General features: G+C 40.6%; 1 protein-coding gene across 1 annotated transcript in view; it reads left to right on the forward strand.

The window, feature by feature from the left end:
• HDGFL3 (HDGF like 3) overlaps positions 1-13526 on the forward strand; it is a 75568-nt gene that overhangs the window by 42036 nt on the left and 20006 nt on the right. Inside the window, exon 2 of the mRNA XM_059179875.1 lies at positions 8918-8994. Within this exon, the coding sequence (XP_059035858.1) occupies positions 8918-8994 (77 nt within the window). The remainder of the gene's footprint in view (positions 1-8917; positions 8995-13526) is intronic.

Genomic DNA, 13526 nt, shown 5'->3' on the forward strand with positions numbered 1-13526 from the left:
GGTTCGATCCCAGGACCGTGGGATCATGACCTGAGCTGAAGGCAGAGGCTCAACCCACTGAGCCACCCAGGCACCCCACTTATAATTCTTTTAAAGATAAAATTGTCAAGGTTTTCAAAGTTCTGTGGAGTAAAAAACATGTCTATGAAATTGCTCTTATCTACTAAGAAGTGATGGTTTTTACATACTTAAAGTTATTAGGGACTGCTTTTCTAGAGATTTTTTTGAATTGTTATTTTGGGAACGATTTCCGTATAGTCATGCTTGTGATTCTTTAACAGAGTGTTATTTTCAAATATTAAATTGATGAATAACCTGTTTATCAAGCCAAATATAGCCACATTTTAAGAATTCTTTCCCCTTTATCTTGTGCACATTTCTGTTTTCTGTAATGTGCTTTTCTGATTTTACCCTGCAGTAAATCTGTTGACTCGTTTGTAGAACTCTTTATCTAAAGCCATTTTTAGAGTAACATCACAAGTTTTTTTTTCTCCCTCTGTAATTTAACTTCATTGTATACACTTTGATACCTAAAATAGTCTTTTTTTCTCTATTCTTTTCATTTTTCTTTTCTGCTAGCTCCTCAGATCTTTATCGGCATACTCAGAGACAAGTTTGCTTGTCATTCCTATTTTTTTTTTTCTTAAGCATAGAGACTCCTTTATACTATAACTTCAGAATAGTTTTTTCTTAGTAACCTGTTACTAAAAGTGCTCCATGATATGCTTTCTTTTCCCTGTCGTAGTTGGAATCACTAATTTTCTCTATGTGCGAGTGTGGGCTTCTTCATGTCCTAAGTCAATAAGGAAACCTTGGTCCTCAAGGAGTATTTATTATGCATGTATCAGGCACTGTTTTAGGCATTTGGGCTACTGTGTAAAGAACATGTTTCCCCTGCACAGAGATTATATTCTTTTTTATTCTTCTAAGATTTTATTTATTTATTTGTGAGAGAGAGAGTGAGAGTGTGTACGAGTGAGTACAGGCCATGAGAGCAGCAGCAGAGGGAGAAGCGGGCTCCCCGCCGAGCAAGAAGCCTGATGTGGGACTCGATCCCAAGGCCCTCGAAGGTGGACATTTAACCAACTGGGCCACCAAGGTGTCCCAGAGAGGTGCTATTTTTAATTGGGTTGTAAGGAAGTCTCTCTGATGAGGTAGTGTATGAGCAGAGATTTGAACAAAGTAAGGGAATGGGCCAAGGGCACTTCTGAGAGAAAAGGCATTGCCGAAGGAGGGAGCTTGAGTATGTTTGCCTGCCCTTCGGGGTCTTAGGACCCCTGCACCCGCACCCCAACCCCCGACTGCTGCATGGACTATAGTGAACGGAACCAGTAAGCTACCAGTGTGGAACCCCTGACCCCTAGTATCCTGATTAGATTCCCCTAATGTTGGTTCCAGGGTTTTCATACCCTCCTGTTCACCCTGTTGGTGAGAGAGGGATTCCCACCGTGTGATTCCGGGAATGCCTCAACACACAGCACCGCACGGACGAACTAGGCCGCAGCTTATTCATTACATGAACCCCCACCCGAGAGGAAGCGGACACCGCGCGCCGTGTGGGGTTGCACTGAGGAGCAGAGTGAACGGCCGGGGCAGTGGGAGGTGGGCTCCGGAGTATCAAGAGAGTGGGGCTCCCACGGAAGAGTGTGGTTGCCTTGTTTTCAGCACTTGCAGGGCTGGCAGTACTGAGCTTCAGGTCTTACACCACGGCCTGAGCAGAATTTGTTTCCTGGAAGTACTCTGATCTCAGCGGCATCACGAGAGTTCTCAGAGAAGATCTGATCCCTTGATTAAGAGAGGAACTTATATTTCTGAAAATAATGAATAATGACTTAAAGAAACAATGTTTTAAGTGAACATGGAAGATGGTAATCCAGTTTTTTTGTTTTTTGTTTTAAGAACCATAATTCCTTAGCAAGGAACTTTTGTTTGTTTAAAAACAAATTTAAGGATATGACAGTATAAATTCTAGGAAGTCACTAGGAAGTCTAGTGAAATACAGCATCTCTGCTAGCTACCTGAGTTATTCTGAGAATACTGTTTTTTTACCACATCTTGTTAGGAACAGGATACTCCAAGACCCAATTTGTTATTTTAACAGAGAAAGCCAACTTCTTTTTTTATCTTAATAAATATTCGATATTAATGGATTTATAAGCTCACCCTTTTTAATCTTAAGAATAAGAATAAAAAATGAGCCAGTTATATCAAAAAGACAAAATAACAAGTGTTGGCAAGGATGTAGAAAAGAGGGAACACTCATACCCTGTTGTAAGAATGTAAATTGGTGCAGTCACTATGGAAAACAGTAAGGAGGTTTCTCAAAAAACTGAAAATAGAAATACTGTGCGATCCAGCAATTCCACTGGTATTTCTCCAAAGAAAATGAAAATATCAATTTGTAGAGATCTATGCATCCCTGTTTATTGTAGCATCATTTAGAATAGCCAAGATATGGAAGTGTGTGCGTCAATAGGTGATTGGGTAAAGAAGATGCAGTGTATGTGTATGGTAGAATATTACTTGCCCATAAAAAGTGAACCATTGCCATTGGTGACAACCTGGGTAGATCTGGAGGGTTTTATGATAAGTGAAATAAGTCAGGCAGAGAAAGACAAATACCATATGATTCCACTTTTATGTGGAATCTAAAAAACAAATGAATAAAACCCAGAAACTTATAAAATTGAAGAGACTCATAGATAGAGGAAACTGTTGGTTACGAGAGTGGGGAGGGGTGGAGGTGGGGCAGGCAAATAGGTGAAGAGGATTGAGGCTACAAACTTAGTGACAAGTCATGAGATGTAAAGCACCAGGTAGAGAGTCACTATGGTCACTTTGTGTGGTGACAGTTGATGACTTACTGTGGAGATCATTTCATAATATGTAACAGTGTTGATATGATGTATATGTGAAACTAATAGGATATTGTATGTCAGTTATAGTTCAATTAAAAAGAAGAACAAACTGAACCAGCTTTGGCAACATTTTAATATTTCATTGCATATTTTTAGACTATTTGTAGTATACTGTCCCAACACAAGTAAACTTTCCTTTCTACAAACCTGTTGCTTTCAGTATTCCTTGAATATTGGGTTTTAGCCTTCTTAATCCTCTCCCACATGCTGGAACAACCCAGATACTTGACCTCAAGTACAAAACTAATCTTTTCCCATTAATAAGCAAAACACATCCCATTACATTGCCTACCTGGTTACACTTCTGTGCCATGATTGTTTTTAAGTGTAGTCTCAATCCCCTTTTTGATAATTTTTAAAAAAGATTTTATTTATTTATTTGACAAAGAGAAAGCACAAGCAGGGGAGCAGCAGGCAGGGGGAGAGAGAAAAGCAGAATCTCGCTGATCAAAGAACCTGACATGGGGCTTGATCCCAGGACCCTGGGACCATGACCTGAGCCAAAGGCAGACTCTTAACCAACTGAGCCACCCAGACACCACCCCATTATTTACAATTTAACCAAAGTAACTAACCTCTGTTTCACAGAGTCAGATAACTTGAGGGATTATTGTCGTTATAAGTGTTTTAACAAACCGTCAATGCTCACAGGCAAACATAGCACACATATCCTTTCTCTGCCTCCTTAGACTAGCAAAAATAGTCACCACACAACATATAAAAGTTCACATTCTATATATTTTAAAACTACACATCATTACCAATGTTTCAGTATTTTATTTTATTTAGAAATTATTCAAGGATACAAAGATTATCCATTCGTTAATTCAATATGATACTAGTCCAGTGTCCTAAAGTTAACTTTTGGAAATTATGTTTAATCTAACATACCACAGAATATATTACCATTGATATAGAAAAACTTGTCAGGAATATAATTCATTTACATTTTCCTTAATCTTTAACATCATATGGAAGTAATATTAGCTTGATATCAGTAGACCTGTTTAAGAAGTTCCAATGTAATTAGTGTCTTCATTAGGAAACCAACCCAAATTTTACTTAAGAAAATAAAACATTTGCTTATATCACATTCTACAATGATTAGATCCACACAAAGTTGTTTTTACACCAAAATTATCACCAGTCTGATTTGTTCACTTTGATTACTTAAATTTGGATTTTTTATATAGATGCCTCTGACCTATCAGTTTCTGTGAGAAGGATTTTTTTCTTAGATGGTCACCACATTGAACATAATACAGTACTCCTTTAATCAAAAACAGAAATGTTGACATTTTATACATTTTAAAGCATTAGGAAAACAATCCTGCATTGGTGCATTTTTGCAGTCTCAGTGCAAAAGTCCTGCAGAAAAAGTGAGACATATTAATCACAAGAAATGAAGGCAGTCCACCCGCAGGAACCACAGCAAGAGGCCTGGAACATCTTACAGTGTAATTCAGAATCAGCTGGAGTCTTCTTAAAACATTGATTCGATTCTTGGGCTTAACTCCCAAGGTGTCTGTCAGTTGGTTAGGATTCTGGAATGAGAACTAGCATTTCTAGGAAACACTAAGGGTGAAGGTCCACGGATGAAACTCTTAGGTTTTCTAGGAAATAAGAGGTTGCCTTCCTCCCATAGGGCTGTAGACCTGTAGACTTCAAGGGGTAGAGGCTTGGTCTCTAACTGACATCCCTGAGTGTCTCTCTAATGATCAAAGCAGACAAATGAATAAAGAACAATAAGGCTACCATATTGAACATACTGTACATTCACTTCTTTTTCTCCTGAGGATTCTTAGGTTTTATATTCCTTCATATTATATATGAATGTAATATAAAGAAACCTTATGTTTATGTAATATGTGTATTTTTATTTATTTTTCCATTATATCACATTTTTGTAAGTCATATTAGTATCTGCAAACCAATAAAAAGAGCTCTTTTATTTTAAGAAAATTATATATAATTTGTTAAGACCATTTTCTGGGTAGAAAAATGTTTCAAAATCACAAAAGGAGGGGTTTGTATTGTCAAGTACAAACACAGAGAGCTTGTGGCTTCAGGTCTACAGGTTCAGGTCCAGGTTAAAGGAGGCACAGAGCACACACATTCACTGATCTAGGTCTCCAAAGGGCTTTTCTTCTTTCTAATAGAAGCCAGACATTCTTCTGCAAACGGAAAGACTAATACACCAGATTGTTTTTTGCCATATCATTCCGAAAGGCAAGAGGTCACCATCATCCTGTAATAGGGCATAACATTTGGCTGTGTACAGACCAAAATCAAAACCAAACATAGCCAAGAACCAGAAACAAAAGTAAAAATAACAAAGTACAAAGTCAGGAAAACAGAAACAGAGAAAAACAAACTCTGAAGATAAAGTCCTGTAGCCACTTGCCGTTCACTATGGGAGCCAAAAAAGAGTGCCTGGGAGGTACATTTTTTAATTAGTTCAGGAAGATGTATCTACTTGAACAACTTGTTACTCCAGAATTGCCAACGTTTTAATTTTCAAAAGAGTTAAAAACAAAGATTCTCAATAAAATGCTGTGAGTAACAGCTTCCTGGTGGTAAGGCCGGCTATGCTATTTTTGACAGTATTTATTACAGGGACACAGACTCAAATATTCCAAGGGGCCAGGTAAACAATATAAATAAGGAACACAAGCATTTACATTATCTAGAAAGCGATGGGCATGTAACAAACACACTCGAGGGCACATACTTTGTCTAAAGGTGGCAACCGTTGAAAATGTTCGCAAACTGTCGCCTTGTGGGAATTCTTGCTTATCCACGTCTTTTATATTTTTTTTGACAGAAGCTATTAACGTGGATTTCAATGTGAATCTTCCCATTTTAAAGTGTTGGTAACTAATTCAGTTAAAAAGCAAAAAACTCTGTATGAGCCAAACAAAATTTGTTTTCAGGCCAAAAATGGCCCAAGGGCCATCACTTTGCAACCTCTGCAGTAGATGCTACTTATGTAACATTATAGCAAAAGAAGAGTTTAACCAAAAGTTGTATTTTTGTTGGAAAGAAGATTTTAAAAGATTTCTTTTTAAATTGTATACTTTCAGTTTTTTTTATAAGAGTGACAAAACAGTATGCCCACCACATATTTAACATGTACTTCCATTTTAAGTTCCATTTTTTGGTCCATTAAAAATACAGTTATTCACTTTCTGGAGATCTGTGTCACAACAATGAATATTGTTACTACTGAACTATACATTTAAACATAGTTAAGATGGAAAATTTTGTGTTTTTTTTTAAAGATTTTATGTATTTATTTGACAGAGAGATCACAAGTAGGCAGAGAGGCAGGCAGAGAGAGAAGGGGAAGCAGGCTTCCTGCTGAGCAGAGAGCCTGATGCGGGGCTCGATCCCAGGACCCTGAGATCATGACCTGTGTCAAATGCAGAGAGAGGCTTTAACCCACTGAGCCACGCAGTTGCCCCATAAAATTATGGTTTTTATCATATATTGCCACACACATGTATTATTGAATGTTTAGTGAATTATATTAATAATGATAATTTTAAAATTATAATATATATTATAATATAATATATAGTCTATAATAATATATATTATAATAATTAATAAATAATAAATTAATTCATTTTAAACTGTCTTTGTAGGGCAGTATTGAATGTAACGGTGTGGGATGGGGGGAAGCCTGGAGACAAGGAGATACTTAGAGCGCTATAGCGGCCTTGTTGAACGATCTCATGAGAGCTTGTTCAGGGAACTAAATTTACTAATGGGAGTGGTGATCAATTTGAGAGACATTTCCGGAGCTGATCTGGGAGAATTAGATGAAAAACTGAATATGGGGCTTGAGGAGATAATAAAAAGATGAAGGTTTTGGGGCGCCTGGGTGGCTCAGTGGGTTAAAGCCTCTGCCTTCAGCTCAGGTCATGATCTCAGGGTCCTGGGATCGAGCCCCGCATCGGGCTCTCTGCTCAGCAGGAAGCCTGCTTCCTCTTCTCTCTCTCTCTCTGCCTGCCTCTCTGCCTGCTTGTGATCTGTCAAATAAATAAATAAAATCTTAAAAAAAAAAAAAAGATGAAGGTTTCTTTCTTAGTAACAGATTATACCAATAATTAAGATTAAGAAAAACAGATTCAAGGGAAGTTAGTTCCGTTTTAGACAAGCCATGGTATTTCAGGACTTGAAGGAAATCGAGAGGTCACCAAGTGCAACCACCTCATTTTATAGATGTGAAAGTCAAGGCCCCAAGAGATGATGTGATACCTTTGATGTCGCAGTTTAAATCAGAAGCAGGACTTTACATGTTCTAGACTCAAAGTTCCCCTTTCCTCCACACACACGGTGTCTGTTCTGACACAGCTTCCTCCGGTTCCGGGTGAGCATGTGCTGGTGTCCTCCCCAGGCCGTGTGTGAGTGAGGGGGCCTGCACAGCTCCTCGGGGGACCAGGCCCCACGCCCTGCCTCTTGCTCTCTGAACTGCAGTTGGGCCCCTTCTCCTCTTCATAGGCTTCCTTCAGCTTGAGCTGCTTGGAGGACCTGTGAATGGAAGTGGTTTGTAGACCTCGGCAGTCTCCTGCCTGCAGGTCCGTGTAATCCTGTCCGAGTCATAGGAGTTCAGAGGCAAAGCTGGGGCTGCAGATGGAGATTTGTGAGGCAAGGACCATTTCCTGACACACTGTAAGGAATTATGGATGTATAAGAATATAATAGCTGAAGGGTTTTAACTTTATCTTACTAGAGGACCTCAAGCCCGGCTATATGTAGGAATCAGTAAGTCCCTGGGGGAGGACTGAAGCGTGTGTGTGTGTGTGTGTGTGTGTGTGCGTGTGTATGCAATATGTATATTTTAAGATTTTATTGATTTATTAGAGAGCACAAGCAGGAGGAGCTGCAGGCAGGCCGCGGGAGGAGAGCTCGATGTGGGCCTTGAACCCAGGACCCTGAGATCATGACCTGAACCAAAGGCAGAGGCTTAACTGAACCACCCAGGCACCCCCGAAGTATATTTTTTTTAAAGTTCCAGAGGTTTCATATGCACAGCTAAGAATGCTATAAGCAATGAAAAGTTATAGAAGGATTTGAAGCAAGAAAGTGAGATAATCAAATGTCTGTTTTAAAAAGGTTTCTAGGGACACCTGGGTGGCTCAGTCGGTTAAGCATCTGCATTTGGCTCAGGTTCTGATTCCAGGGTCTTGGGATTGTGTCCTGTGTTGGGCTCCTTGCTCAGTGGGGAGCCTGCTTCTCCCTCTGCCTGTCGCTGCCCCTGCTTATGCTTCCTTGCTGTCTCTCAGTCTGTCCCTCTGACAAATAAATAAAATATTTAAAAATAAAAATAAAGAGGAGGGCTCCAGAGTGGCTCAGTCAGTTGGGCATCAGACTCTTGATCTCAACTCAGGTCCTGATCTCAGGGTCTTGAGTTTAAGCTCCATATTGGGCTCCTTGCTGGGGTGGAGACTACTTAAAAAATAAAATGAAATTTAAAAAGGTAATTCTAGCTTAAATGGGTGGTAAGAGAGACTTGCAAAAGCTCAGGCAAGAGATGATAATTTTTAATGACAATATATTTCATGAGTTAATTTTCATAATAATTCTTTATCTTACAGCACATGTTTCTGGGGGTGTGGGGGGTGTGTGTGTGTAAAAATTCACTGTCATCTCCAGAAGATGCATCTTTTGGATTTTTTGTTCTTAATACTACTCTTTTTAACTATTTCTCTAGGACAGATTCCCAGCAGCAGTTCTGTCGAGTCAAAGGAAATGAGTAGTTTTGGCTCCTGGTTATGTATTATAATGGTTATAATCAATTTACAGTGTTATTCTCCACATGGTGGGCCAAGTAGGAACTTTGGAATCATTTGTAAGATTCAAAAAAAGAAAAACTATTGGGATTTTGGTTAGAATAATTTTATTTTGAAATTATCAAAACAATGTTTATATCATGCTTATGCTATTTTACATGATTTCACTGAATATTTAATAACTAAGTTTATTTTTAACAGATTGATGAACTCCCAGAGGGAGCTGTGAAGCCCCCAGCAAACAAGTATCCTATCTTCTTTTTTGGCACCCATGAAACGTAAGTCAACAAAACAACTTAAAGCTTCAGCAACTCTAATTTCTACTAAATTACGATCTTATACCTGTTCTATGACATTTTATATGTTATTAAAAGGATCACAATTATATAAAATTACCAAGGTTAATAACGTATTTTTCTTTTTTTTTTTTAAGCTTTTATTTATTTATTTGACAGAGATCACAAGTAAGCAGAGAGGCAGGCAGAGAGAGAGGGGGAAGCAGGCTCCCTGCTGAGCAGAGAGCCTGATGCAGGGCTGGATCCTAGGACCCTGAGATCATGACCTGAGCCGAAGGCAAAGGCTTAACTCACTGAGCCACCCAGGCGCCCCAATAATGTATTTTTCTTAATGTGAAGATTTTTCATTGATTTCGCTTTCGAATGTTATTTCTATGTAAATGTTGGACATCACCCAGAATCTCCTTTAGGACACTTTTAAGTCCTAAGGTATCTCCTTACCGCTCTCAGTAAATTTCTTCTATTGCTCTTGTACATTTCCTTTTAGAGAAACTTCATCCATTTATAAATTGTACAACAAAGTTATGTTTTCTCAGGCTCTTTAATTTTGTTGAACCCTGAAGCAAACATACCACCTTAATAAGGTTTTTAAATTGCATTGGTTAGAATACAGGCCAAACTGCTAAATAAAGGAACCTCAAAATACAGTGTCTTAAAGAATACAGAAAATTCTTTCTCTGAATCAGTCCAGGGATAGGCAGGTAGATGGAGGTGAGTAGACTACTACTTTGCTCTAGGGACCCAGGTTCCTTCTGTCACATTGTCCTGTCATTGCCTGGAGTGTTGCTCCTGTCTGCTTATTTATTATTTATTTATTTTTGATATTTTATTTATTTATTTGACAGACGGAGATTACAAGTAGGCAGAGAGGCAGGCAGAGAGAGAGGGGGAAGCAGGGTCCCCGCTGAGCAGAGAGCCCGACGCGGGGCTCGATCCCAGTACCCTGGGATCATGACCTGAGCCAAAGGCAGAGGCCTCAACCTACTGAGCCACCCAGGCGCCCCCTGTTTGCTTATTTAAAAGCAAACAAACGAAACAGGGCTTAGCAGCATCTGTGCATCTTACAGGTAGAGGGAAGGGGAAAAGAGAGAACATGAAGAACAGGTAACTTCTTTGTAAGGAAATGACAAGAAAGTTGCATATATCACATACACTTGCATTCAGTGCAGTGGCACAGACTGGGTCACGTGGCCACGTGTTACTGTCAGGAATTGGGAAATCGGCCACCAGCAGGGCAACTCTTAATGGGGAAATAATTGGAAGGAGTAATCCATTAATAAAAAGAAAGAAGACAGTAGATACTAGGAGACGGTTGACAGTCTTGACACAATGGAAATGTTTGTGGTCTGTCAGAGCAAGGACATAATTGAGTAGGAACTGCAGATGTGGGGGAAAGCTAAACACTGTCTCTTAACAGTCGTCAGGTTCAGGGCCCTCCCTTGTGTTCATTTGAAGTAGTAGAGTCAGGCGCGAACTTCTTAGCTTGCGTCTTGCGGTCTGTGCCTTTCTGACATCTTCATTCTTACCTGGAAAGAGCTAGCGACGGGGTGCCTGGGTGGCTCATTGGTTGAGTGTCTGACTTGATTTCAGCTCGGTCATGATCTCAGGGTCATGAGATCGAGACCTGCATTGGGCTCCGTGCTCACCGTGGAGTCTGCTAGAGATTCTCTCTCTCCATCTCCCTCTGTCCCTCCCTGAACTCATGCTCCCTCTCTCTCTCTCAATAAAAATAAATAAAATCTTTTAAAAAAATTAAAACAAAAATAAAAAAGAAAGAGAGCTAGTTAGGAGACTGAAGGCCCTTAAGACATATTTATTTCTTGGCTTCATGTGAGACATAGTTTTGTTTCTTTCAGAAAGTTGGTTTTATTTTCTTTTGTTTTTATCTAAAAAACACTGTGTAGGGGCTCCTGGGTGGCATCTGCCTTCGGCTCAGGTCATGATCTCAGGGTCCTGGGATCGAGCCCCACACTGGGCTCCCTGCTCAGTGAGGACATGCTTCCCCCTCTTTCTCTGCCTGCCTCTCTGCCTACCTGTGATCTCTGTGTGTCAAATAAATAAATATAATCTTAAAAAAAAAAAAAAGACACTGCATACATACTATGCACCATTACCATAGGTTTTCTTCCATAGAGGTTGCTAGAAAGTTTAGAGATTAATGTTTTACCTAAAATAAGTACAAAGGGCTTTATGACACATATTTTTCTCTTTGCTCCATTCCTGTCTCCAGTTTACATCGATACCATTACTGTGCTTTTTCTCTAGGACCTATTTCCAAACGATTGTATCGTATCCCTGGGACCAGGCAGGCTTTAATAAAAAAGATTACCACATTTCCACTATATAGGACAAATCAACCATTTACTGACATGATGTGGTCACTTTTATTTACTTAGTAAACATTTTCTAGGCATTCCTTAATGCACTGTAGAACTAGGAGCTTGCCACCTGGTGTATTGCTGGTGAATGTAATAGGATCATTCCAGTGAACAGTGTGAAGGGTTTCACAGCGCTGTTTTTTACAGCATCCCTAATGGAAGCCAGTGGCATCATTCCAGGCCTCAGTTCAGTGAACGTGCTACCAAGGAGAAGTATCAAACAATCCATATATGAGTTTTTTGCTGGTTTGATCATCCAGAGGTAGATTCTTAAATATCTAGAGGAAAATGAACTTCACAAAACCAGCTGTGAGTTCAAGTTTCAGCAGACTGTGTATTGGGTATTAGGTGCCCCGAGCCTGTGGCTGTATGCCTGGCCCATAGCCAGTGTTCAGCCTCTCTGCGGAGGCGGAGAGTGCGTGGGGTGGCTGACTCCCGTGGGCACGGTGCCTGCCAATGGTCAGTGTTTAAAATAATCACTGTGGTTTGAAATTAAATTAAAAAGACATAAAAGAAAGAGGGAAAAGTATAGGAAAGGTGAGGAACTTCACAGGAAAGCTGTGTGCTGGTCAGCCAGAGGAGCACCCCCAAGCAGACTAGAGGTTTCCTCAGAACATCGCCTTGAATTTATTCTGGTGCCCAGTCAGACAGGTCGTCGCAGCCCCCAGTCTCCGCCGTGTAACAGCCCAGCAGGTTTAGTTCGGACACTTCTCAAGGTGCGTTAGCCTGGAGGGAAACCATTCGCAGAACATGGACCTGTGAACGCTTTTGTTTCCTGGCCCATACTTTAAGACTTGTGAAGCCTGTGGAGTCACTAACCAGTTGGGAGAAAATTTGATGTGCGGAATTATCTTTCTGTAATCTAGGAGAAAACGAGGTTGTGTGTCAAAAATACGTTGTTTTAAGACAGTTCCTTCAGGGCTCTTGTTTGTGGCCACAGCTGTGATGGCTACTGGACCCATGAGCCCTGCCTCAGAAGAGCACAAGCAGGCTCTGGTTAGCAGCAGCAGCTCATGGGCCCTCTGCTGCCTCACCCACAGCTAATTCCTACACTGGGAGTCCGTTGCTGGAGGAAGGTCAAAACCGTAGTGGAATAAGGCCTGACAGACTTCTCAGAAAGTCAGACGGACATACCTAAAGTCCATTTCTTTTCTCATGTTCCATTTGTCACACAAGACTGTGACGTGACTTTGATTAAAATGTCCAGCAACCTAATAAGTTATGTCTGGATTCAGTGAGATAGAATCATGTTGACCAAGCAATTAAAATTGGTCAAGGGAGTTTTGGTGGTTGGGGTAAGAAAACTTCCCCAGATACTTTTGTCAAATTAAAGTTTTTGATCAGCTAGGTAATGCGGAAATCAGTACTAAGACCCAGTCAGAAAATGGAGTATGTGTGTGTGTGTGTGTGTACACATACATACATACATACACAAATACACATAGATGTATGTATAAAATATATGTATATTTTGGTGGGCAACAAAGTTTATTGAGAGATGGCATCAAGCGATAGTACAAAGCTCCTGATGAGGGAGGGCACCCGAGAAGATGGCCCAGAAAATGGCATTGATAAAGATCGACAGTACACTGTTACCACACCTCTCAGAGCTTTGATATCTCCAGCTCAGACCTTTCCTCTGAGTTCCAGAATCACGTCTCCAGCTGCCGACTTGACCTCCTCACTTGGATGTCAAACCAGGTTTTCAAACTTAACATCTCAAACTGAGCTCTTCGCCTTCAAGTCTTGTTCTCTCAAAAGCCCTTCAATTCGGTACATGCCACTCTGGTCTCGTTTCCCAGCCTGGCACCCTGGAGACAGCCTCACCTCCTTCCTTTCTCTCACATGGCATCTCCAGCCCAGTAACAGTCACGTCGGCTCTTTCACGGGCACGAGTTCAGAATCCAGCAGCCCCTCAGCCACTGCACCCCGCACACCCTGGCCCGAGTCACTGTCATCACTCCGGGGGCCGATGGGTCCCCCTGCTTCTACCCTAGTGCCCACTTCTTCGGTCTCTTTTCAGCTCAGCAGCCAGAATGATGCTATTAAAACACAAATCGTCACGTGTCTTCACAGACCTTTCATGGTTGCTCATCTGACTCTGAGCCTCGATAGCGGCCTTCAAGGCCCCACGTA

This window comes from Mustela lutreola, chromosome 7 (assembly GCF_030435805.1).
Source record: "Mustela lutreola isolate mMusLut2 chromosome 7, mMusLut2.pri, whole genome shotgun sequence".
In the NCBI taxonomy this organism is placed as follows: domain Eukaryota; kingdom Metazoa; phylum Chordata; class Mammalia; order Carnivora; family Mustelidae; genus Mustela; species Mustela lutreola.